This window comes from Tachysurus fulvidraco, chromosome 17 (genome assembly GCF_022655615.1).
Source record: "Tachysurus fulvidraco isolate hzauxx_2018 chromosome 17, HZAU_PFXX_2.0, whole genome shotgun sequence".
NCBI lineage: Eukaryota > Metazoa > Chordata > Actinopteri > Siluriformes > Bagridae > Tachysurus > Tachysurus fulvidraco.
Genome location: NC_062534.1, coordinates 18,194,144 through 18,217,660, shown reverse-complemented (window position 1 = coordinate 18,217,660; position 23,517 = coordinate 18,194,144). Strand labels below are relative to the sequence as shown.

Below are 23,517 nucleotides of genomic sequence, written 5' to 3'. Positions count from 1 at the left end.
TCATATAGGGCCATGTGTGTTCAGGAATGTCCTCGTTGTTAGTTATTTTAACATCGGTGACTCCCTCTGAATTAACATTAGCCATTCCTTTTGTAGGCGTGCTGCTCATTGTTAGCTCCGCTATCCTTGATAGGCTGGAAACAGCGCTCAGTGAGAAGAAATAATACTAAAAGTAACGAGTCCGTTTTGAAAATGTAAGAAGTAAAAAGTACAGATATTTGTGTAAAAATGTAACGAGTAAAAGTAAAAAGTTGTCCGAAAAATAAATAGTGGTACCAGAAAAATTTACTGATACCAGAAAAATTTACGTAAGTACAGTAACGAAGTATTTTTACTCCGTTACTTCCCACCTCTGATGAGGGGAGAACAATCCTTTTTTCCAGAATGCTGAAGAAAAGCCTTCAACATCATTTTGCTAAACAAAAAGCAGTCCTCTAATAGATAACAATACAGATTTTCCAAATACTAAATTCTGACATGACAACCATCAAAAGCTTAATATTAATAAAATAATATCACAGAGCGACAGAGACAAAATGTGTAAACAAATAAAGCAGTAAACAAATACCTTAACTACAAAGCCACAAGCAACACAAATACCCTTAACACACACCTAATTACAGTAGGTGCAGTAAATTTGTCACTTTTTTGTTAATTATTATAATAATCCAAATGAGTATGTTTTATTCTCCTGGCCTACTAGATTTCAAAAAGTCAACATTCTTTATGTTTTGTGTCTCGCTGCTTGCCAACAGTAAGCACACTAATCTCTGACATCTGAATGAGGTAGATGATGAAGCTTTTTGATGAAGTTTTTGATTATTTGTCAAATATGCATTAAATTATTCTATGATTTTTCAAAAACATTTAGCTAAAAACAACAACAACAAAAAGCAATCACTGACAGTTGCCACATTAAATCATATCCCTAAACAATAGCATTCTATTCAAATTCCATTCATACAGAAGAGACCAGTTGGGTTACATGCGATACCTGTGTCACGTGTGTGAACAGCTCTAAACCTAATGCAGACAATTGTACAAATTCAAGATGTGTCCTTCCGTGTAATTGGGTGTGGTTTCATGCAAGCAGCTGAAGTATGAACAGAACAGACCTTTGTTGTGTCCCTAGAGGCATGGTTAATATGCAGAACTTTCTAATTATGCAACATATGCAATAAAACGTGCAGAGAGCAGAGTGGTTGTCTAATTAGCAGTTGCAATGATTAATGAACGGCTATTAAGTTCACAGACACGCATGAAAGGTGTGTACTCTCATTCTCTGTAGAATAGATGAGCACACACACTGCTGTCTGTGCACATAGGTGGAACGTTTCAGCTGCACTGACAAATGAGCTCTCTCTATGTTGGCACAGTTGGTTTACTCACACAAGACCAGTGGGAAGCTTTAAGAATGTGAAGACCAAAAACACCTGGTCTTTTTCAATTCTTTCAGCTTGGAAGAGATCTTGTGTAGAATGATGTGTAGAAATGAATGTCTTGTTATCCTTAGAAACACCCAATACATCCGTCCCAGTCCAGACATGAAATTAGTGCCTCAAAGAGGACACGGCAAAACAGATATTCCACCATAATTATAAGACAATCCTTTGGAACTTGAAAGTCTTTCTTTCCAGCATGATGTCTGAAGCTTTTAATAAAGAAAATGATTAAAAACCTCCAAATACATTCTTGGCAACATCCAAAACAGCCATAATAATAATAATCACCTGCTGGGTGTTATTTACACAACTAACTAAACTCAGATCCACCCTGAACCACCCTCTATACTAGAGCCCTAAAATAGGCTTGCACTAAAGATATATTAATTCAATCACCAAATCACTACCTAAATGAAAACTGTGGCAGAACTGATGGGACTTTTTTTTTCATATTCTACCCTTTCTCCAGACCACATGACATAGGTCATAACTTACAGTTTCTTCTACTCTTTCAATTAATTATTTAATGTAAGCAATAATACCATGGACTTTTAATTGAATACCATGGATTTGAATTGTTATCTCAATTGATCTCAATCTCAGGATGGGTAAAAGCAAATGAACTGTAATTGTAAAAGGAAAATTCTTAAAAACCTGATAAATTAGCAATGAGAAGTGAAGAAAAATGCTACAGATGAAGACGGATGGCACTAAATGGGAAAAGAAAGATGATGGTGATTCAGATCTATATTCATTTTCATCTGAAACCTGATGCAGCTCTGGCTCTGGTTACAAATGTCTTCCCTTTGCTTCCCCAGCCTTCCCTTGCTCCCTTTGCTTCCCCAGCCTGTGCAAGCTCATGGCCTTGCAGCACTCAAGAGGAGAAATCCCAGCTCATTTGTATTTGGACTCCTCACAAGTAGAAGAGTGAAATAGTAGAGCTGTTTGTCTTGACCAGATTTATAGTGTGTTTGCATGGGTATAGCCTAGTTCAATTAACTCAAATTAGGGTTCTTTATGAAAACAAGACCTGTATGTTTCAGTTTCAATGTCCAAAAGATAATTGTCAGACTATAACAAATACCAGTTCACATGGGAATGAATGTGTGGACTGCGGGATTTAGGCATGAGATGAAGTTAGGTTTCCTTACATAAGGAAGCAAGAAGTGAAGTGGGCTCCATATAACTTTGAAACCACTGAAACAAACATAAAACATAACTGCTTTTCTGTCACACTGGTGGAATACAGCTCTTGTAAAAGTCTGCAGTGAAATAAGCACATCAATCTAATAGATCCTTAAGACAGATCTGGACAAGATTATTGTCTCTGGATGAAGTGTTTAATACCACTTTCATGCCTCCTCTGTGATAAATCTTGTACGTCTGGACAGCAATTAAATTAGAGAGGGACAAGCAAATTAGCTCAGCCTAAAAATGACTACAGCCTACGGCCTAAAACTGCATAATATTTAATTGTGTTAGTGATTTAAACATAAAGAACTTTTTTGTATCGTTCTCAGTTTAATTTGTGTGTATTTACAATGTCTCAAACAGTTTTGACAGACGTTTAAAGTTTGGGTGGCTTACATATCTCTGATTGCATTCACAAGCAATAACAAAATATCATAAGGGCAATTGCATAATTTCATCTAATGATATGAAATCCTGATACAGATACCTCTCAGTGTGAATAAAAAATAAGAAGTTTGAACTGCCAGAGATAAGAAAGGAATGTAAAAAAAACATGTTTGTTGACATGATGACAGAGTGGCCAGGGATGGGTACCTGTTCGCTAATGGAGCTGTAGTCATTAGAAGAGGAAAGATCATCCTCAGTGTCAAAGAATTCCTCCCAGTTCTCAAGCAACTCGGCCAGAATGCGGCTCACTGACTCTTGCTCCCTCAGCTCCTCCACTTCTGTATCTAAGCTGCACAACACAGAAAAGTGTTGAAGCGTTCAGAACTCGGTGAACACAAAAATTAGGCAACAATTCAAGCCTAAAGGTAAACGTTTATTATGGATGTAAAATCAGTCTCGTCTAGCGTCTTACTGAAAGATGTCGGGACCAAAGACGGCAGCGAGGGTGCTGATGTTCCAGCTGTCCTCCTGAAGAGAAGCCACGTTGGAGAGGAAGCGGCATAAAAAGCGCAGCAAGCTGTAGTTGACTTGGGGAAGCTGCTGCAAGACGTATTTCATGTTTCTCGCCAACTCGTCCTCACCGCTGTATTCTGAAATTGGTCAAAACACAGTCAGCAATGTGTGCGAGATAAACAAGGCTGCAGTCAGCATATGAAGGAAGGGGTGTTACTGTTGCATGCAAGATTGACGCGCAGATACATACAGTAGCAGATACACAAAGATGCATAGATAGAAAAAAATGCTGAAATACTGTGAAGACCACATGATTGTGTAGATGATGTAACGTTTGAAGTCTGGGTGGTGGTGCTAGGCATGCTTACACTTGACAAAATATCTTTATATTGTTTTTCTTCTCCCTTTATGGTAGTTTGTGTTTGTATTTATAGTCATAAAATGAAGTCAATCCAGCATACAATGAAAACGCTCTTCATATGGCTTTTCTTTGTAATCTCTTAGACATATTCGTTATTTTAGGAATATTTTATATACTTGAAAAGATTTTTTTATTGAAACCTGACAAAAGACAACTCTTTTTGAAGTACTTACTTCACTGGAAAAAAAAACACTCAGAATACAGACAAACCCAGACTCAGATTCAGTGTTTCAAAGTAAACATTGTCCATTCATTAACTCTAGTTTCAGTTTTTTAAATTTATAAACTCAGCCATGTGTGAAAAAAATTATCCCCTCACTTTCACACAGTAATTTCTGTTATTAATAGTCACAACAGCATCCGCTCACTCGTGATAATTTGCCTCCCAACAAGTTTCAGATGCTTGTAACAAAACTGAACTGTTCTGAATTATCCACAAACAGAACAAAGTTAACTGAAGTGAAATATGCAAAGTGTGTCCACTGAACATTCCAGCAGACCATCCACATCAACAGGCATCACATAAGCCTCAGTGGTGTGAATTCCACTAGAAACATTCGGTGCTTATGGAAAATGAGGCAGCAGCACAAAGCAAATAACACGGCCATGCCAGTAGGTACAATTATGGCTGTTTATGTAATATGAGAAGGTCACAAAGGAACGTTGAACATGTATCCGCAAGAACACAAGAGTAATGTATTGGTCAAGGTTAGAAGTTGGAAAAATGTTAATGAGAAACATGTAGTCACCTTGATAAAGTTGGAGCATGTGTGTTTGTAAGTCTGCAGGGATGATCGGCTCTGGGAGCTCCTGCAGGAAGAGGCGCAGCAGGCTGACGGCTGAGGCCAGATCTGCCTCCTTCTCCAAATTCACCTCCTCGCCGCTGTCATAGCGCTGCCGCAGCCATTCTACACGCTCGGCATTACCGTTCACCAGAAACAGACCTTCAAGACCCAGCCCCCCTGTGAACACACAAGTACATGTACACGTGTACACACATACACAAGGATATTTTGCAGGACCAAGCTCCTGTTTACCGCTTCATACAACGAGGACATGCTTGGAATTTTTAAACAGATACAATCTAGGGCAAGAAGAGTTACACCTATTCACATGGCAGATCATGTGACGATCTAGGCTTGAACTAGAGCATGCATTCCAAAAACGGGGAGGAAAAAAAAATCTCATTAACTAAAAGTTGTTCCCTACACTGTTGGAATTATTGCTAAGTGATAATTAACAATTGATTAAACATTAATAAATGATGATTAAACAACATCACTTATCAGCAGACAAGATTATATAATGCCACTTGCAACCAACCAACTTCATATATTCTGTCACAATTTAATGAGTTCTAGGTAAAGGGCAAAAAAAAAAAAATCTGTGGTCAAGTGTAGGCGGTGCCATAAAATATCATATGGTCCATGACACACCCTAATTACCTAGTAGCTCTAGCATATGTTAAAAACAAAACTTATTCTACCGCTTGTTCTTGTTATAAAAATCCAATCAGCCCCTATTTTCAGAATTAGCCGTTGGCATACGCACTTGGGAGATAAAAGTCTACCATGTTTTGAATGCAAGTGTTGAATCAATTAAAAAATTGTAGCTTCAGAAATTTTCAGGGAAAATAACAAAAGCTGCTTTTAATGCTGAGTCCCTGGGGGTCTGGTTTGTACTAGTTTATACATCACTAGAACTATAATTTGCATGCAGAAAACATTCTGCCTGGGCAGAAGCTGCTTTTAAATACTAGATGCCACGGGAAGATAGCTACTTACTTGACGGGTGCTCTCACTAACTTCCTCAAAGACATTTAACTGAGCCTGTTGTATTTAATTATGCTTTCGATTGCATCATGTTCTAATGAACTGAGGGGAGATGCCACAGGGATGAAATGACAGGAGTGAGTTGCTAAATGAAAATAATTTCACAGTGGACATCCCAAGCCACCTCAACCACGTTTTCAAGGACGAAAATCAATAAAAGGAACTCTTATCTTTTTTTTTTGTTCTTCAGGGTCTCTTAAATATCTCCATACACAAATTAAATTACCACTTTTTACCAAAATGTCTTCCAGAATTGGGATGCCGGAGGTGTCATTTTCATTGAGCCTGGGTTTATCTCCAATATTCCTGTAAATCGTCCACTTCAAACAATACATTTAATGCCATTAAAAACAAAGATGCCAGCCACTACTCACCATGCTCCTCAATGTACTCCACGATGGTTCTGACCAACAGTGGGACTTCCTGGCCTGGTTGGCCGCTCTGCTGCACCTCCTCCAGAGGGATACCAAACACCCTGGCTGTGCTGAGGGACTCGCTCAGGTTACGAGAGAGGCTCTTCCTCATCGCTTCCACAGCCGCACTGCTTCAGTTGCTCTGTGTGGCCAACAAAACCCATCAAATCAGGAAAATGTTTTTACAAATACAACTACAAAAACAACGGGGTCGCTCCCAACCCAGGAGCCATTCTTGTTTTGCTCAGACATTGGGATGAGGAGCCGGGTGACAAAGTTATGTAAAACGATCCAACAGTCTACAAACATGTTACACAGCCCATACTGATGGTAGCAGGTGGTTGAGCTGCAAGGTTATTCCTCACATCATATCCTTATCAATAAATATAATATATAATCACATAAAATACAAAGAACACATCAGAATATGCCTAGTGTACCATTTCAATGTGCATTCATTTATAATAATAACAATACTAATAAAAACAACAAATACATGCAGTGAATCGTTAAATACAAAAAAGAATATTACTCACCGTGTTTTTAATTTAGTAATCCAGATTATTACTGTATCTCCTGCTCTACTCACTAGCAGTAAAATGAAAGACCATCTATGGCTGCTTCAGGTTATGGCAAAAGATGAGCCTGTAGTTCCTCATTGACGGACCGCAAATCCTGTACAGGACGTCAGTAGTTAGACTGAAGAGAGAGGACAAACAGGCAAAATGAGTAGAACGAATGACTTGGTAACCAGGTCATATATAAAAGTCACTAACATCGAGTAAAGGTCATACCCTTTGTTAACCTAGATTAAAAGGCATTCCTGCCAGATTTCATCTACATCAAAATACATTCATTTCAAAGTGGCAATGCATGACATATTTTATTGAAGAACAAAAAAAATAGATATTAATTTATTATTTTAAATAGATATCTGAAAGGTTTTTAAAATGCATGTATAGCAATGTAGCATAGTATTTTCTAACAAAAAGTATTTTGAATAAAACAAAGCTAAATATTTGTTTCCACTGCTTGTACAGACTTTTTATTTTAGACATCAATTTATTAAAGATCAAACTCATCTTTGTGTTTCAGAAGGGCACTGAATCCAAAACCCAACATTCAAATAAGAAAATAAGTAAGCTGGAATCAGTCATCAGATTATTCGCTGAATTACGTCAATTCAAATGAACACACGGCTCTTTTGAGATGGGCGAAGCTGCCAACTTTAGATGAATCAAATGAATACTTACAATTCATTGTGAATGTTGTCAATAAAATTTTCTACATTTCTCTAGTCATTATAATATTTTAGCTAACTGGTATCACCTGCACAAAGGGGGGGAGGGCAAATAAAAAAAATAAAAATAAATAAAAACAGAGTGGAAAGCTGGGAAATGACTCTTCGGTACAAACATCTTGGCCTCTGTGCAAAAGAGAGGAGCTCTGCTATTAATCCCACACATCGAAAGCAATGACCTTTTAGCTCACAAAGTCTGCCATTGTTGGAGAAGTTCATGAAGCAGGCAGACTGCCAATAAAGTCAGGTGTGATCCCGTCCCCACCACCCTGCTATGTGTCTCATTGTTAACCATTTCCATTGTTCTAAACCCAATATTTCAGACAGGATTGTTCATTAGCGCTGAACCAGAGACAAGCCTAGATAATCAAAAACTATATATGTGTATGCACTGGTTACAGAGGCTAGATCTTGCATGTGTGTAATTAATTAGTAATGATAGATCTATTTGAGAGATAGCTGAACGACAGCCATGTGTCATTCTGAATGACAAGGGAGCAGGTCATAGAGAGAGCAGCGCTATGGATACAGCAAAACAACAAATCTTTTGTGATAACACCCATCTCAGTGCCTCTACAGGATGGAAAAGAGAGCTTTCTTTGTGGCAAAGGGAAATTTCTACTCCAATGAACTAACCCCAAAACACTTCAAGTACTTTGCAAGGAGGCAACACAGAATTAAGTACTAATGATTAGCATGCAGGCTAAGAGAAGCGGTCAAAATGCTCAGTGTCCAAAAGGGAAAAGGCAGAGCAGACAGACGGTATAACAGTACACTAGTCATGTTCTCTGGACATGTCATTTCTCAGTAACATACAGTGGACACAACTTCTTAGAAACAGCTCAATCAGAATTCCCCAATTACAAAAAGAATAATACCTAGGGTATTTTTTTTTAACTCCAATGGATGTAAAGGGATTTTTCATGTGTAAATACTGATATTATTACCAACTAGGAAGTAAGAGCAAAAAAATAAAAATAAATAATTCTAAAAAAAGGTTTCTAGGCTAGAATCAGATATTTACTTATATTAATCTCATTGTGATGAATTTGGCTTTTGTGCTGCTTTATTCTGATCTGTTCACTGGCCTGTGCATCCGTGTTATGCCTTCAGATAACAAACCACACACTCCGCAAACACAACAGGAAGTATGCTCATATTTCGGTTTCATTACTGAAAAAACAAATAAATAAAAATGAAAAGACTGAATTTCAAATTACGCTGAACACCCTATGGCAATAAAGACACGTTTTATTGCATTAACACTAACTGACCAGGAATTCACTCACTGTTTGAATAGCAGTATGCCAGATAACTGCTAACACTTATCTAGTGCACTTGCACACACACACATGCACGCACACACACAAACACCCCCATATGGTACTCCAACTGTTTCCAAAGCTCACTATGGGATGAGTCTGAAAAGAAGCTGTCACTTGGCACAGAAGCCTTCATCTGGGCCAAGTAAGAAAAAGAAATCTCCTTGAGGACAGCTGGCTTTAGCTGTAATCTGGGTGACACACATTCAGCATGTTTTAAAGGGCAGGCCACATTTGTCCAGCATTACACAGTACAGCAACTGTACAGCAAAAAAGTTATTCTAGCATCTGCTATTCTGTTTTGGGAAGTGAGATGGTTTCATGCTGGTGTGAATATATGGGTTTGTCTCGTCTTTCAGACATTCTGTCCTTGCCTCATGAGGGGATATTAGTTTTGTTTGGCAACAAAGTTAGATGTAAGACATCACAATTGATGTTCAGTGTGTGTGTGGGCATAAAAGAAAAAACACAAAATGTTGAAATGGTGTTTATCCATCACTTAATACACTTGACTAATGTGTCAAAAGAGCTTGCAGGAGAAAATGAGTCAAACATGGAAAAATGATTGACACATGATTAAGTGGCACATGTAACTTACTCTACTTATTGTCAAGTGATATGTGAATGGGATGGGAGATAAGTCCAAAAATATCATGGTACAATACTTAAAGGCATTTTCCATGATGCACAATATGTTTAATGATGTAAATGCAAGCAAAGTACCCTTAAAATAGTGCTGCATTAAAAAGGTGTTTAATTTTAAGTAATACATTAAAAAAAAAATTGGAGCAAAAATATATGTGTTTAATCAAGTATGTATCACAGAGAGCAGAGTTGATCGGTTTGGCCATTGCATAAATGAGCTGCTAATATGTGCAATATATCACAAAAGCATATTGTGATCTAGGGCTGTGCAATAAGGTGATACATGTCACAGCATAACAGACAAAACATCACTTATTGAGAAGATATTTCTTTTACCGACATGTTTAACTTTTACACCACTAAAGTCGTAGCTAAGCGCTACAAGTGAAATGCTGTAATAACAAAAACAAGCATGGAGAAGTGTGACACACAGTGAAAATCCCTACATAACAGAACAGGCTTCAGCAAACTAAAAATGAGGAACAGGCAACTAAAATGGGACATACATTCTGCTGTTTGAAGGTTGTTTGGTGGCTTCCCAGTTTGACAGCGTTATGTTTCTCTTTGTTTTCATCTGTTCAGTGTCACTTCTGAGTAAAAGGAGAAAAGGAAAAACGAAACCTAAACTCTCACATGAAAGGTTACAACTAAATTCAGAGAATATAGGCAGTCATGAATATAATGCAGTTATTTTGTATAGATTGTTCCTTTATCTGTCTACAATGTGTACTTATTTCATGGCTGTGCACGTTGACAAAGGGTGTACGCGTAACAACCGATAAGAACTAAGATGATTAGACAAGTACGAGGCAAATTCAATGAGCCATTTAGCTAATGGATTTGTATTAACAATATTTTATTTACATTGGGATATGATGATGGGTTTCTTGGCAAAACTGACCCACTTCACAGATACTAACAGACAGCTCATAAATATAAATATAATAAATTAAATATAAAACAAGCATCAAGACCAATTTTTGTTTTTGAAGTGGCACTTCAATTTTATTGCCATTTTGTTATGAAACAGTAAAGTCATGATGCTTTTGTAATATTTATCACCTAGATAAATAGAGAAATCTACAGTACAGAATGTAATGCTTTGGAAAAGGCAAATACTGATTAGATTTTTTAATTTAAGCTACAACAAATGTAGGGGACAAACACTTTATCTCTGCACTTGTTAGCCTTGGCAGAAAGTCAAATATGACCATTTATACCTCTATAAACAGGTAGAAAATTGTTACATAATTGTGGTTTAAGCTAGTTTTTAATCTGGCGTCTGTAAAAACACAGATAAGAGGTCTGCCATTCTGTGGTTGAAAAAAAAAAACAAGTGATAAAAAATTATTGCATTTACATAAAACAACTCATAAAACCTAAAGTGTCCTAAAAGGTCAAAATAAAATAAATAAACCTTCTTTATTCTGATCAAAAATAATAATAACAATGCGTAACTGAAAATGTGTCTAATATTCCAATAACTGGTTTGTATTTATACAGAAATATCTTTTTTTTTTTTTTTTACACAAAATGCCACTTTTTTAAAAGCCCTCTGGGTGCAAAAATAAAAAGCACCAATTATAAGGTTCCGGGTTCAGGAATTTTAAGCGTTTAGCCTCGACTAGATACAGTGTGTGATGAACACACACACACACACACACACACACACACACACACACACACACACACACACACACACACACCAAAACGAAACTTTACACCAAGGTTAATGAGAACAGAAAACGATGAAGCAGAACATAACATATACATGACGGCCAATTTTAATAGTCATTTAATATCGATTGTAGCGAAAGCGGCACTGAAATCCAACCAAAGGCTCATTAACAGCTCAAGTTCGCTAGTAACTTAGCAAACTCGCTGAATTTGACAGGTCAGGATGATTTAGCAGATAAGTCGTTTAGCACAAACAAGTCTTTTTTTTTTTTATATAAATAAAAAGTCCCACATAAAGCACAAAACCGGCACGACAGTGTAATATCTAGCTAGCTAGCTCAAGTTAGGAAACTGAGGTAAAACTTAATAACGCAGGTTATTTCTAAACGAACCGCATTCACACTCTCTCTCTCTCTCTCTCTCTCTCTCTCTCTCTCTCACACACACACACACACACACACACACACACACACACACACACACACTTTATATGTATAAAGTGTAATATCTAGCTAGATAGCTAAACTTAGCTGATGAAACTGAGGTAAAACTTAATAACGCAGGTTATTTTTAAACAAACCGCATTCGTGTTCGCTTCCATTCAGACTACCTACATCTAGCTGGTGACATAATGACGAAGAACGTAAGTAATAAATAATAATAAAAATAAAAACGACGGATAATGACGTGTAACTAGCTTTGAATGTGATGAGCGTTGGAATGTCAGTCCATTCCCGGTGCAGACGGTCAAACAAAGAGTAAAAATGAAATCGGATTAATTTAAAAACGACAAGACCGTTTTAGAGGAACTAGACGAGCGAGGAAAAAAAACAATTAGGACGTATTAAAGAATAGTGATTGGACTAATGTAATATAGGGAAGCTGTATTACACTTGTAGTGGTCATTCAGGTCGCAAGCTAGCAAGCTAAGACAGTGATGCTAAGCTAGCGATAGCTCGAAGCTAGTCACTCAAAACGGTACCAGGAAAGCCGAGCACTTACCAGGTCAAATCCGACGACAATCGAGAGCAACAAATCGCTTTTTTTTTTTTTTTTGCAATTTGTCGTCCCACAGGGTTCGTTTGTGCAACGCGGAACAATAGAAAACTAGCTAAGACAGCCAAATTGCATGCTCAAGCTCTTTTAACTCATTCCTTGTCCGCTTAAAATGGAGTAAAAAGCTTTAGAATCGTCGCGAAACCGTTTACAGTACTGCCCAAAGCCTACACACCCACAACGGACAGATAACATGCCAAAATCCTGGCCCCGCCTCTCGGTCTGCGCATGCGCACTCGGCGTTACATCCTTCAGCATCCACTGCATGATAACTACACAGACACGGGCGGAAATGTTTCTAGAAATTTCGGTTTCTAGATTTTCCGTTTTTTTCATTAAGGCAAGAACGGGGCTTTCCAGCCATGTTTCTCTGATCTCTCCTGGCTTGTGGTTTTACCAGCAACACCAGGAGGCATAATTTTATAATGTAAAGGCAACATGACTAGAGCAACTCCTCTTTTCTTTAGTGTATTACCTGGGAGTAAATAGAAATGTTCAGCGACCAAATAACATCTCTGTTTTTCGAAAGAACACAATTTTTTTTGTAATGTGTAGCTTTTAATTCATTTTCTCTTTATACTGTCTTAGATGTCTGTTCAGAATCAGATTTATTCACCAAGTGTGAGCAGACACACAAGGAATTTGTTGTGTTTTTTTTGGTGCGCACACACACACACACACACACACATAAATATACACACATACAGTATACATACATATACACACATATACACATACATACATATACCCACACACACACACACATATATATACACACATATATACATTAAGCCTTGAACTTCATAGACAGGTGCATCCAATCATGATAAAAAGTATTTAAGGTGGCCAATTGCAAGTTGTTTTTCTCTTTGTCTCTTCTCTGAAGAGCGGCAAACAACTCTCAAAGGACCCGAAAACAAAGATTGTTCAACATTATGGTTTAGGGGAAGGCTACAAAAAGTCATCACAGTCATATAAACTGTGAGGTATCCACTGTGAGGAACATAGTGAGGATATGGAAGACCACAGGCACGGTTCTTGTTCAGGCCAGAAGTGGCAGGCCACGTAAAATATTGGAGAGGCAAAGGCAAAGGATGGTGAGAACGGTCAAAAACAGCCCACAGACCACCTCCAAAGACCTACATCACTTGCTGCCAATGGTGTCACTGTACATCGTTCAACAATTCAGAGCACTATGCGCAAGGCGAAGCTGTATGGGAGAGTGATGCGAAAGAAGCCTTTTCTGCACACAAGCCACAGAGTTGTTTGAGGTATGCAAATGCACATTTGGACAAGCCAGCTTCATTTTGGAATAAGTTGCTGTGGAGTGATGAAGCAAAGATTGAGTGATTTGGTCATAAGAAGGGGTGTTCTGCATAATCCAGACACTCATTACAAGCAATAGGAAGTGTCTAGAGGCTGTTATTTCTGCTAAAGCAGGCTCTACTAAATATTGATGTGATTTTTCTGTTGGGGTGCCCAAATTTATGCACCTGCCTAATTTTGTTTTGATGCAAATTGCACATTTTCTGTTAATCCAATAAACCACATTTCACTACTGAAATATTATTGTGTCCTTCAGTTATCTGATAGATCAAAATGAAATTGCTGATCCAAACACCCAAATATTTATAAATGAAAATCATGGAAATTATCATGGGTTCCTAAACTTTTGCATATGACTGTATATACATGCACACATAAACACATACATATATACATACACACACATATATACAAACACACACATCAATACATATATACACACATGGATATGTATGTATATGTATACTATCTCTACGTTTATTAACACTGTGTTGGCTGTCTAACATTTCAAATACTTTTTATAGCACTCTTAAAAGCTACGAAATGTTACATTTTCAGTTTTATTTATTGCAGTCCTTTTTAGCAGTGCATGCGATCTGCTGTCACAGAAGAGAATTCCACAAGGTTACAACTACAAACACATTCTTCTACTATAGCATGCCGTATCAGAGGTTAACCTGAGCATTGCAGGACTTAGCACACAGGTCCCATCATCATCTTATTATCTTCACAGGCTGTATTTACATTACAATTTGTATCAGATGAAAGATACTACAAATTTCTGTGATGTTGTTGCATCTTGGATGAGAGTTTGACACCGCCGATGATGTTAAAATGTATACATTTATTGGCTTGATATTTATGATCACCATATAGGACCAGTCATTAGTAATAATCTATATGAGATATATTATTAGCAATAATCTAATGCATGTAACATTGTGTAAATAGCATGACCTGCCTAGACTGAACAAAAGCACCACCATGTGTTGAATAGTGGACAGTGAATTTCACCTCTTTCTCCATTTCCTAACCCTATTATACCTAATACCTAATATACCTGGTTTAGTCAAAGACGCATGAAAAATTCTTTAGGATCTGGAGTCCAAGACTGACTTAGCCTTTTGCCTCTAAACCTTATTCAGAGCAGAATCTGAGAGACATCAAGTCCTTAACATTAACTGAGTTATGGCATCATTCATACACCTCACTACTGCCATCTGCTGTTTATATGCGAGTGTAACACCATAGTTTGGTATCAAGCGTATGTAGATTGATTTATCTTTAGCTAGAGCTTTATCCTGGTCAGGGAGGCAGTCTGTCTATAGCTTATCACAGGAACTTTGTGCACTGGGTTGCCAGTGAATGACAGGGACCTATACACACACACAAACACTCACACACTTTCACGGAAACTTGACAGTTCACCGATCAGCATGTTTTTGGAGATAGTAGTGAATCCATGGAAGCTAATGCTACTGGATACACAATTATGACCCCCTGTATAAAATTTGTGCATGGAGCAGTTAAACCTCAATAGTGTTTGGAGGAAGGAATGGAATGGCATGATCACGTTGCCTCAGATATTATAAGCAAATGATATGACGCATTAAGTAACCTTCTACGGTATGTAATTGTGGGAACCAGTTGGGAATACACCTCGAACAGGATGCTGGTCAATCACAGGGATCCATGCACAGACAAACACTCACACATTCTGTCAAATCTAGGCAAATTTAGACTTGTCAGTTCACCTAGCATTATGTTTTTGGGAGTTCATAGGAAATCCAGAGAACCTAATGATACCGGCTGCATGATCACACCACACTGATACGGACTACATACATATATTAATGTGACCTGGTGAGTAGTTCTAGAATAAGCAGTTAAAACAGTCAGAATAAGAGTCAGAATAAGAGTCATTTAAATATCTTTATTGCTGTGCTTGTACATTACACTCCTTGGAATGCAAATGAAGCAGTGTTGGGTGGGTAAACCCAAACACAAAGAATGAAATAGTTCTGTTATTTTATATTTAAATAGCGAAACATCTTTATAATAGAACATACTGTATAATTCTACTATGAAATTCTACACAAATCATCTAGGCCAAATGTTCCATATTAACAAGATAAACACCTTTTCATACATGTGATTTAAACAACCTTCCATTCAGTGGAAATAACCTATCAGACTTGTCATACCAAATAAGCCTGAGTAATAAAAAAAAAAACCTTATAGAAGAGGCTCATGTAGACCATGGAATGATGATGGAAAAGTTAAGCCAAGATGGATTGGCTAGAATCGAATACAAAGATTTAGGTAAACAAACAGACTTACTTTAGGCCCCAAATTTCACACACTCATTTTTTGGAAATGTGAGAATGAAGAGGTTAAACCTCAGAAGTGTATGAAAGAAGAAGTGAAGAGGAGTGGCACACGTTGCCTCAGATATTGAGCGTAAACTAGATGAGCTTTTAAATAACTCTCTATAGTATGTAGATGTGCAGAGCTGTTCATGGTTAAATGGATGGTTTAGCAAATGTGCGTAATTGAGCACACACTTGTCAGTCAGTGTACCTGTTTTGCACAGAATACCTTTTTGTCTCATCTTAACTGTTGTATAGTGGTATGGCACACAGTAAACATATATTTACAGACATGTTCTCATTTTAAATATGGTTGTGCGCTATATCACCACATATGAAACTAGCTTTACTGAGATATCAAAATAACATATGGTCTGTATTAATGTATGGACAATGACTTGGAAAGTGAAAAGCCCCTGTAGAACTCTATGTTGTTTAAACGATCTGGACAGCACATTACTATACACTGTTGTATGGCTTCTCTCAGGTAGTTAAATAACATTTGCGGTAGAACCATTTTAAATACCACAACACAATGAATCAGACCAAAAAGAAATGAGAAGCCTATATGAGGAGTAAAAGCATTTCACCTGAAAAGGCAATGATCACTTGCATCTAAATCTGATTCTCACAGACTTTCTTACTCAGTCTTTTTTTTTTTTTTTTTTTGCAAGTGTAACACTTTTAATAAATACATAGTGCTTGTTTTGGACCATAATTACGTTTGAAATGTGAGTTGTTTTTTTTTTGTTTTTTTTACACATGTCTTCCTACACATTGTTCCTGAAGAAAGGGTCTTGTGCTTGGTAAGCTTGGAAACCGGTCCTCTGCTGATCCACAGATGCACTGGTGGTTTTGTACATTCCACAGAAATTTTAACCTCTGTAGCTCTGTAACACTATGGCATTTTAGATATTTTAGGCTTCGTATACCCTGTAAAACAAACAGAATAAGTAATTAATCAAAGCATAAATTGAAAACATATGAGGGAACTGATTTAATATTTTAGGTATGGCGCGGTTTAGTGGCCCTACTATGGGTAAACATAATTAGAAAATAATTTATCATTATAAATACAAATATAAATACATTTGGGGAGGTTCAAGGTTAACATGGGACACCTAACCAAATCCCAATTACATAGCACACTTAGAGGAAATTGCTATTTACCCTCTTCCTCATACTGTAAGCTGCTCAGGATTGGCTAGTGTCCTCCCACTCAGAGAGCATTGCCATTTTTGTTCTTCTGACTCTTAACCATAGACCCTGTAGCTTGTTATTATTTAGTTGCACTGTGTATATACTGTATATACTGTCTATGTTCTTGGTCATGGAGTATTGTTGGCTTTTATTTTTGTTTCTTTTTTCATGCTTAATGCATATCGAGCTTCCTCATATATGTTGTTCCAGATCTGTATTACAATGGCATTTTCTGTCATTAAAAGTTTTGAGCAATAATAACCGTTTTGGTACTTAATATCATGTTATTCCCATCCGTACCATCCACTAATTCAGTCAAGGTCAAAGACTATAACGTGTTTCACAATAGCAATTTTATAATAATAAAGTATAAGTGTATTAATAAATCCAGTGCAGCCAAAGACAAGTGTGATTTGTGTTTGATATTGTTGTGTTGTTGTTGCATTTACTTGTGCTTGTCCTTCATGATCTTAAACCATTTCACCAGGTTCTTGGTGCTCTGCAGTCTGGGGTGCAGGCAGTATTCCTGACCTTTGAAACGGGACACATTCTCCATGGTGACGCTGAGCAACAGAGAGAGCAAGAAAAGTAAAGGAAAGAAAGGAGCATGGGGATGGGGAAAAGAGGAGGAAAAGGGGAAAACAGACATGCATTGAGTCATAAAATGCAAACAGAACAATATTAATACATTGTTTACTTATTAGGATTTATACAGCCTGTGACCTGCGATGTCCTGTCATTAGGAAGTGTGAGATTATAACGAGAGGCTGTAATAACATTATAATGCTAACATTGTAAAGTAGTTAAAGGAAGACTAAGTGAAAATAAATCTGTCTTTGTCTTCTAAGAAGTGCAATCTTCTTTGTCTTCAGAGAATGAAATCCAAATAGTAGCGATCACAAAACTGCAGTTTCTAAATGGGTCACAATAATCCTGCTAACCAATTAATAGTTACAAAAACAGTTGAAAGACGCTGAGTAAGACTTTGCCCGTTAGTATTCTTTTCATTTGCTATATAAACATTCAGGACTGTTGCCAGCAGATCCTTCTCTTGACACCTAACACTTGACTACATATGGAGAACAGAGAGAGAACTAATACTGGGCTTTGGAGGCTTCCAGAATGCTAAACTGTGAGAGCAAGTTTGCTGCCAGACCCTGGGAAAGTGAGAGAGAAAGAGAAAGAGGGGGGTCTTTCTGCAAGACTTTTTTTTTTTTTACTCAGGCTAGGACCCACAATTTCATACAAAAAGACCTTTAGTGCAGGATTAGACTGAGGTCTTCTGGCACTGAGATTAGAAAGAGAATATTTAGGTGTGAGTAATAAATAAGATTCTCCGTTTCAATTTCATTTCACAGAATGAGAATGCTCATAATTATGAAAGAATGAGATGCTATTAATTTTTTAATCTTTTTGAATTTTTTAATCTTGTCAGATGTTCGCAATGTGCTTTTATTAGTATTGTCAATACATTATGCTGAAACTGCCGAAACAAACAGCATTACAAAACCCTGATGAGTATAAAACCATTAAAATGCTGTGAAATGTCTCGAGTTAAGATTCTAGTTTTCTCACACAAGGAATAATTCATTTCCAAGTATTGTGTACATAATAAATGTATCCACATATCCCTGTAACCATGTAAGCTTTGCCTTTCCTCTTGAATCTGTTTATTTCATATATTATTTGTAATTCCTTATATGATCAGCAGGTGGCAGCTGTGTATCCTTTTTATGTGCTTTATCCTCAAGAGAGCTTTCCACAGCTGAGATCCTTCTATGTCCATCCTTGGTTTCAACTTCAATACAGCATAAACATGAGTATAAACAGGCTAAGAAGGTCTGTGTATACAAGCTTGTTACTTCACAGTGCTGCAATAGATCTACAGTAATATTTGGTCAACATTGCATTACAGCCCCAAATACTCTGGAGTTTTGTTTTTATTTGTGTCACAAAATTACAGCTAATGCAAAAGTTTACTATAATCTTAAAATAGGTACTATATGCTTAAAATAAAGGCTTTTTTTTTTAAAAACTGGAGTGAAAAAATAAGACAAAATAAGCACTGATAATTGGAATTAAATAAGAGATGAGATGCCATTTGAAGTCTCATTGATTCTAATGTAACACAATGTCAATAATAAATGAGCAGTAAGCAGCTCTGCTGCTAAGCTTCCAAAGCTCTCAGTGATGGACACGGCCATCAGGTTACCATCTATGGCAAATACACATTCTTTCTCTTTATCCAGTGATTATTTCCTTACTTTTATTATCTTCCATTACTTATGGATTGTCCTGTCTGTGGGAAAACAACAAAGAATGCAGAGACAAAAAGAAAAACTTACAATATCATCTTCTCCTGGCAGAAAGGGTGTTTAGGCTTAATTTCAAGTTTTTGAACGTCTTTGTATCGTATCTTGGGGCCTTTCCTGGTGCATCTGCATTTGTATGCTGTAATAAAAAAACAAGTTGTTTGAGTATAGAATGTTTACAGAAATATTTAAAAATCGGAGGAAAAAAACCTACTCAAAATAATTAATACAGAGTACATCCACAGCATCCAATGGGATAGTAACTGACCCGACATTCTCATGAACATAATTATATATTTTCCAAATTGCTTTGTTGCCAGCAACAACGGGACATGTTATGTATTGTATGCTACTTAAGATACATATTTGGAAATTACGACTTGATTCTCTAAAAGCTAATACAAGGTACAACAAATGATCATTCCTCTGAAAAAGGTGCACCCATGATGATACCAGTCCAACAACAAGCTTTTTATCTTTATTTTCTTTACTATTGAGAGTGTATTACTTGCCATAACAGAAACCATGTGTAAATACTTATAAAATGGCTTACAATAATGTAATGTAACCTGTTATCTGTTTAGACAAACAGTGAAACTGTGATCTGGTTGTTTCCAGCACGATCTACCATGCCGAGTCAGTGGAAGGCGTGAGTGTGTTTAGATTGCTGGCTTTAAAGCGATGTGTGACCTACATCTTCTGCTCCATCAATCTTCTCCTGTTCCACTCAGCATCCTCCCGGGCCAGGGGCCAAAACTAACTCAACCAACACACAGAGCCACTAAACACCACTGCTGTGCCAACTTTGCATGAAGAATTGTTTTTACCCGGGAAGAAAAAAAAAATCCAGGTCTGACAGTTGTGATGTGCCAAGAAGGGATTGTTTACCTGTTTATATTGATTAATAACCTGAACTATGCTCCTATAACACACTCAGACATATGCATGAATCCAAACAGAATACAAGAAGAAAAACCAGTCACCTTCACACAAAAAAATCCCAAACTAATATACTGTATCTGCTGTACAAGTGTACAATTGTTTTTAATCTTTAAATGAGGTGTTTTTCCTGCATGGGTGCAGGACATGTACCTTTCTATCATACACAAAACATTAGCATTTGGTTCCCTTTAGATTGTTTTTGGATGCGGTGCTGATGCTGGTGGACCAATTTCATAACTTTCTGGGAACATTCTATTTTGGTTAACAAGGTCAGTGCTGTTCCTGAACGAAAAACAAAAAAACAAAAACACAAGCCATTGCACGTTACCACATTGTTTCCCAGCTGTTTAATATAATTAAAGGTGGCTATAAAATGAAGGAATGTTTTTTTCCACAAGATTTCCGTGAGGTTCCTAAGAAATTAGGGGAACATTCTCCAAACCATTGCAAGATGTTCAAATTGAACTTCTGATATCTTTTAAATCATCTGAACCTCTTCTGGTACCATGCAAGGGACCCAAAACATTCCTTAATGTTCTTGGAACTTTACAATATCATGCAAGACACCTGAGAACTTCAAAGTATTGAGTTTAACATTAGAGGAATGTACGCAAAACCATCCCAGGCTATGACAAGGGTGTTTAAAATGTAAGGAAAAGTGGGCATTAAGCAGAAATACATCTTGGATGGTGGAAATTAATGCATACAAAGTTGATATTTTACTCAGAGCATATACTACATAGTTAGGTTTGACATTGTAGGCCACACATTTTCAAGTTTCCTCTCATTGTGACACTCATGATGATGCAGTCCTTCATTAATCCTAATTATCCTTTGTCTGATCGTTTGCGTAACTAACAAAAGTGCTTTATGTAACAATTGCAGTACATTCAAAGACTGTTTTTGAGTCATCTGTTTTGTCTGTCCATAATATACTGAACATCTGAATTATGCAAATGTAAAGCTTACGCATTCGCCCTATGATGACTATTGTACGGCAATGTTAGTGCAATGTTAATGCACAATAAAAACAAAAAATGCCATATTTGACTAAAGAAAACTTTCCCGGATTGTTGAATTTTTGTGCATTGAATATTTGTGCATTGAATTTTAAACATTGTGGGAATTAAAAACAAACGTTTCCATAATGTTGTGCCAATCAGCTTTTAGCTGGGTTTTATTATTATTATTATTATTATTATTATTATTATTATTATTATTATTCATTTTTTTACTCATTTAATTGAATTAAAAGTAAACATTGTTCCATAAGGTGCTATGTACTTGAAATAAATAGCATGTCAACAAGATACATGCAAAAAAAAAAAGGGTTAAAAAAAAGTGCATAGTCCAAGTACAAAATATGCAAAATAAGCTTTTTCTAAATAAAAAATATGCCATATTGTATTAGCAGTATGTTAACTTGAAGTAGGAAGAAAATGACACAGTTTTACCTTCTGTGTTCAGCGAATAAAGTGCAATGACCAGCAGAAGTAACGCAGCTGTGCAGCGATTCATCCCAGTTCACGTTGAGGAGCTCCGACGCCTGGGCTTCTCTTCACCAAAACTCTACAATTTTTAGTATCCTGCCTCGGAAAAAAGTCAATGTGTTGTGACTTAACCGGTCTACTTTACACTTCCGTGTGTTGTTTGTCTCAGGAGATGACAGCAGTGAGCAGGTTGACGTGACTCCACCACAGACTCTCCAAAGATCTGACTGTGCGCTCCGAGCCGCAGCGTTTTAAAAAGAGACCTCGCGCCTCATTAATATGCACAGCAATGGAGACGAGCTGGGTTGGTTTTCTCCAGCAGAGAGAAAGAAAGCTACCAAAATCTAATTTAAATGTTTGGTTGCAAAATGTTCGCTGGTCGTTAGGGGAGATAATTAGATGAGATTTTACGCGCTTTTCTGTCATGCTAATTTAAATAAGATTATGCATGCTTGTGGTTTGGCATTGTAGACAAGCCTAGACTTTGTTTACACAAATGATTGGAAAGAACACTATAGAAAACATGGTGATGTCATTCATTTCACATGGCTTTGGAGGACAATACTTTCACGTGCAAACTCAGTCCAGGTGTTGGATGACTATTTATTTAAAGGCTTGTCCATATTCTTTAGGCTCTCTATTTATATCTATACAAAACTGTCAGACACAAAATGCAGAAAACAGAAGATTATCCACAAAAGTTGCCATGTTTGAGAAATGCATGCAACATAAAGGTAATGGTTGTTCGCACGTTGCTAGTCTTGACTAAGAAAGTCACAGGCTTTTCTTATCCCTAGATCTCAGTTTAATCTCAATTCAATTAACTCAACTCATATTTAGTGCACCTATCATTACTGTTTGTATGGGCATATGCATTTTATACGTGTTAAGATATTTGCCCCCAAAACCATTCATTCATTCATTCATTCATTCATTCATTCATTCATTCATTCATTCATTCACTCTCTCACTCATCTTTAGTAACTGCTTTATTTTGTTCATGATTGTAGTAGATCTGAAGCCCCAGGAAAAGTGGGTGTGAAGCAGAAATACATCTTGGATGTAGAAATGAATGCATACGGAGGTGATATTTTACTCAGAGCGTATACTACATAGTTAGGTTTGATATTGTAGGCCAACCTTTTCAAGTTTCCTCTCATTGTGACACTCATGATGATGCAGTCCTAGCATAAATAACATTCATTAATCCCAATTATCCTTTGTATGATCGTTTGCGTAACTAACAAAAGTGCTTTATGCAACAATTTTAGCAGTACATTCAAAGACTGACTTTTGAGTCATCTGTTTTGTCTGTCCATAAAATACTGAACATCTGAATTATGCAAATGTAAAGCCTACGCATTCGCCCTATGATGACTATTGTGCGAGGTCAACGATAATCTTTCCACCCTTTCTATTGAGTCATCACTGAGATTTGTCATACAGTATGTCTGATTGGTCCTAATGGTTAGACTGTAACAGAAACGTGTGTATGATTTTGTTAATGAAGAAATGTTTCAACGGTGTGAGTCATTTGATGTATATATTGATTCACCGTTTCATGAGATAAAATAAGCTCAGCGCTGCTGGATTCATCCAAATGTCTCAAACCGAACAGAGGACAGCTGGAAATATTCCATTTATTTATGAGAGTGGACTAATAGTGAGTGAATAAATGA

General features: G+C 36.9%; 2 protein-coding genes across 7 annotated transcripts in view; both read right to left on the bottom strand.

The window, feature by feature from the left end:
* fam13b (family with sequence similarity 13 member B) overlaps positions 1–12,401 on the bottom strand; it is a 35,840-nt gene extending 23,439 nt beyond the window's left edge. For 4 of the 6 annotated variants that reach the window (XM_047802643.1, XM_027136014.2, XM_047802646.1 and 1 more), the window contains exons 1-6: positions 12,146–12,401; positions 6,736–6,898; positions 6,161–6,341; positions 4,704–4,916; positions 3,493–3,670; positions 3,228–3,369 (exon numbers count right to left, since the gene is read on the bottom strand). In XM_047802643.1, coding sequence (XP_047658599.1) covers positions 3,228–3,369; positions 3,493–3,670; positions 4,704–4,916; positions 6,161–6,311 — 684 coding nt within the window. In that variant the 5' untranslated portion in view covers positions 6,312–6,341; positions 6,736–6,898; positions 12,146–12,401. Of the gene's footprint in view, positions 1–3,227; positions 3,370–3,492; positions 3,671–4,703; positions 4,917–6,160; positions 6,342–6,735; positions 6,899–9,972; positions 10,057–12,145 lie in introns of all 6 variants that reach the window. The other 2 variants (XM_047802644.1, XM_047802647.1) reach the window with 2 other exon arrangements.
* Positions 12,402–15,438: 3,037 nt separating this feature from the next.
* cxcl14 (chemokine (C-X-C motif) ligand 14) lies at positions 15,439–22,133 on the bottom strand. Its single transcript, XM_027136202.2, has 4 exons — positions 21,803–22,133; positions 19,440–19,545; positions 17,544–17,657; positions 15,439–16,827 (listed from the first exon to the last, which is right to left on the bottom strand). The coding sequence occupies exons 1-4, from the start codon at positions 21,864–21,866 to the stop codon at positions 16,812–16,814; spliced, it is 300 nt and encodes a 99-aa protein (XP_026992003.1). The 5' UTR covers positions 21,867–22,133; the 3' UTR covers positions 15,439–16,811.
* Positions 22,134–23,517: the final 1,384 nt, after the last annotated feature.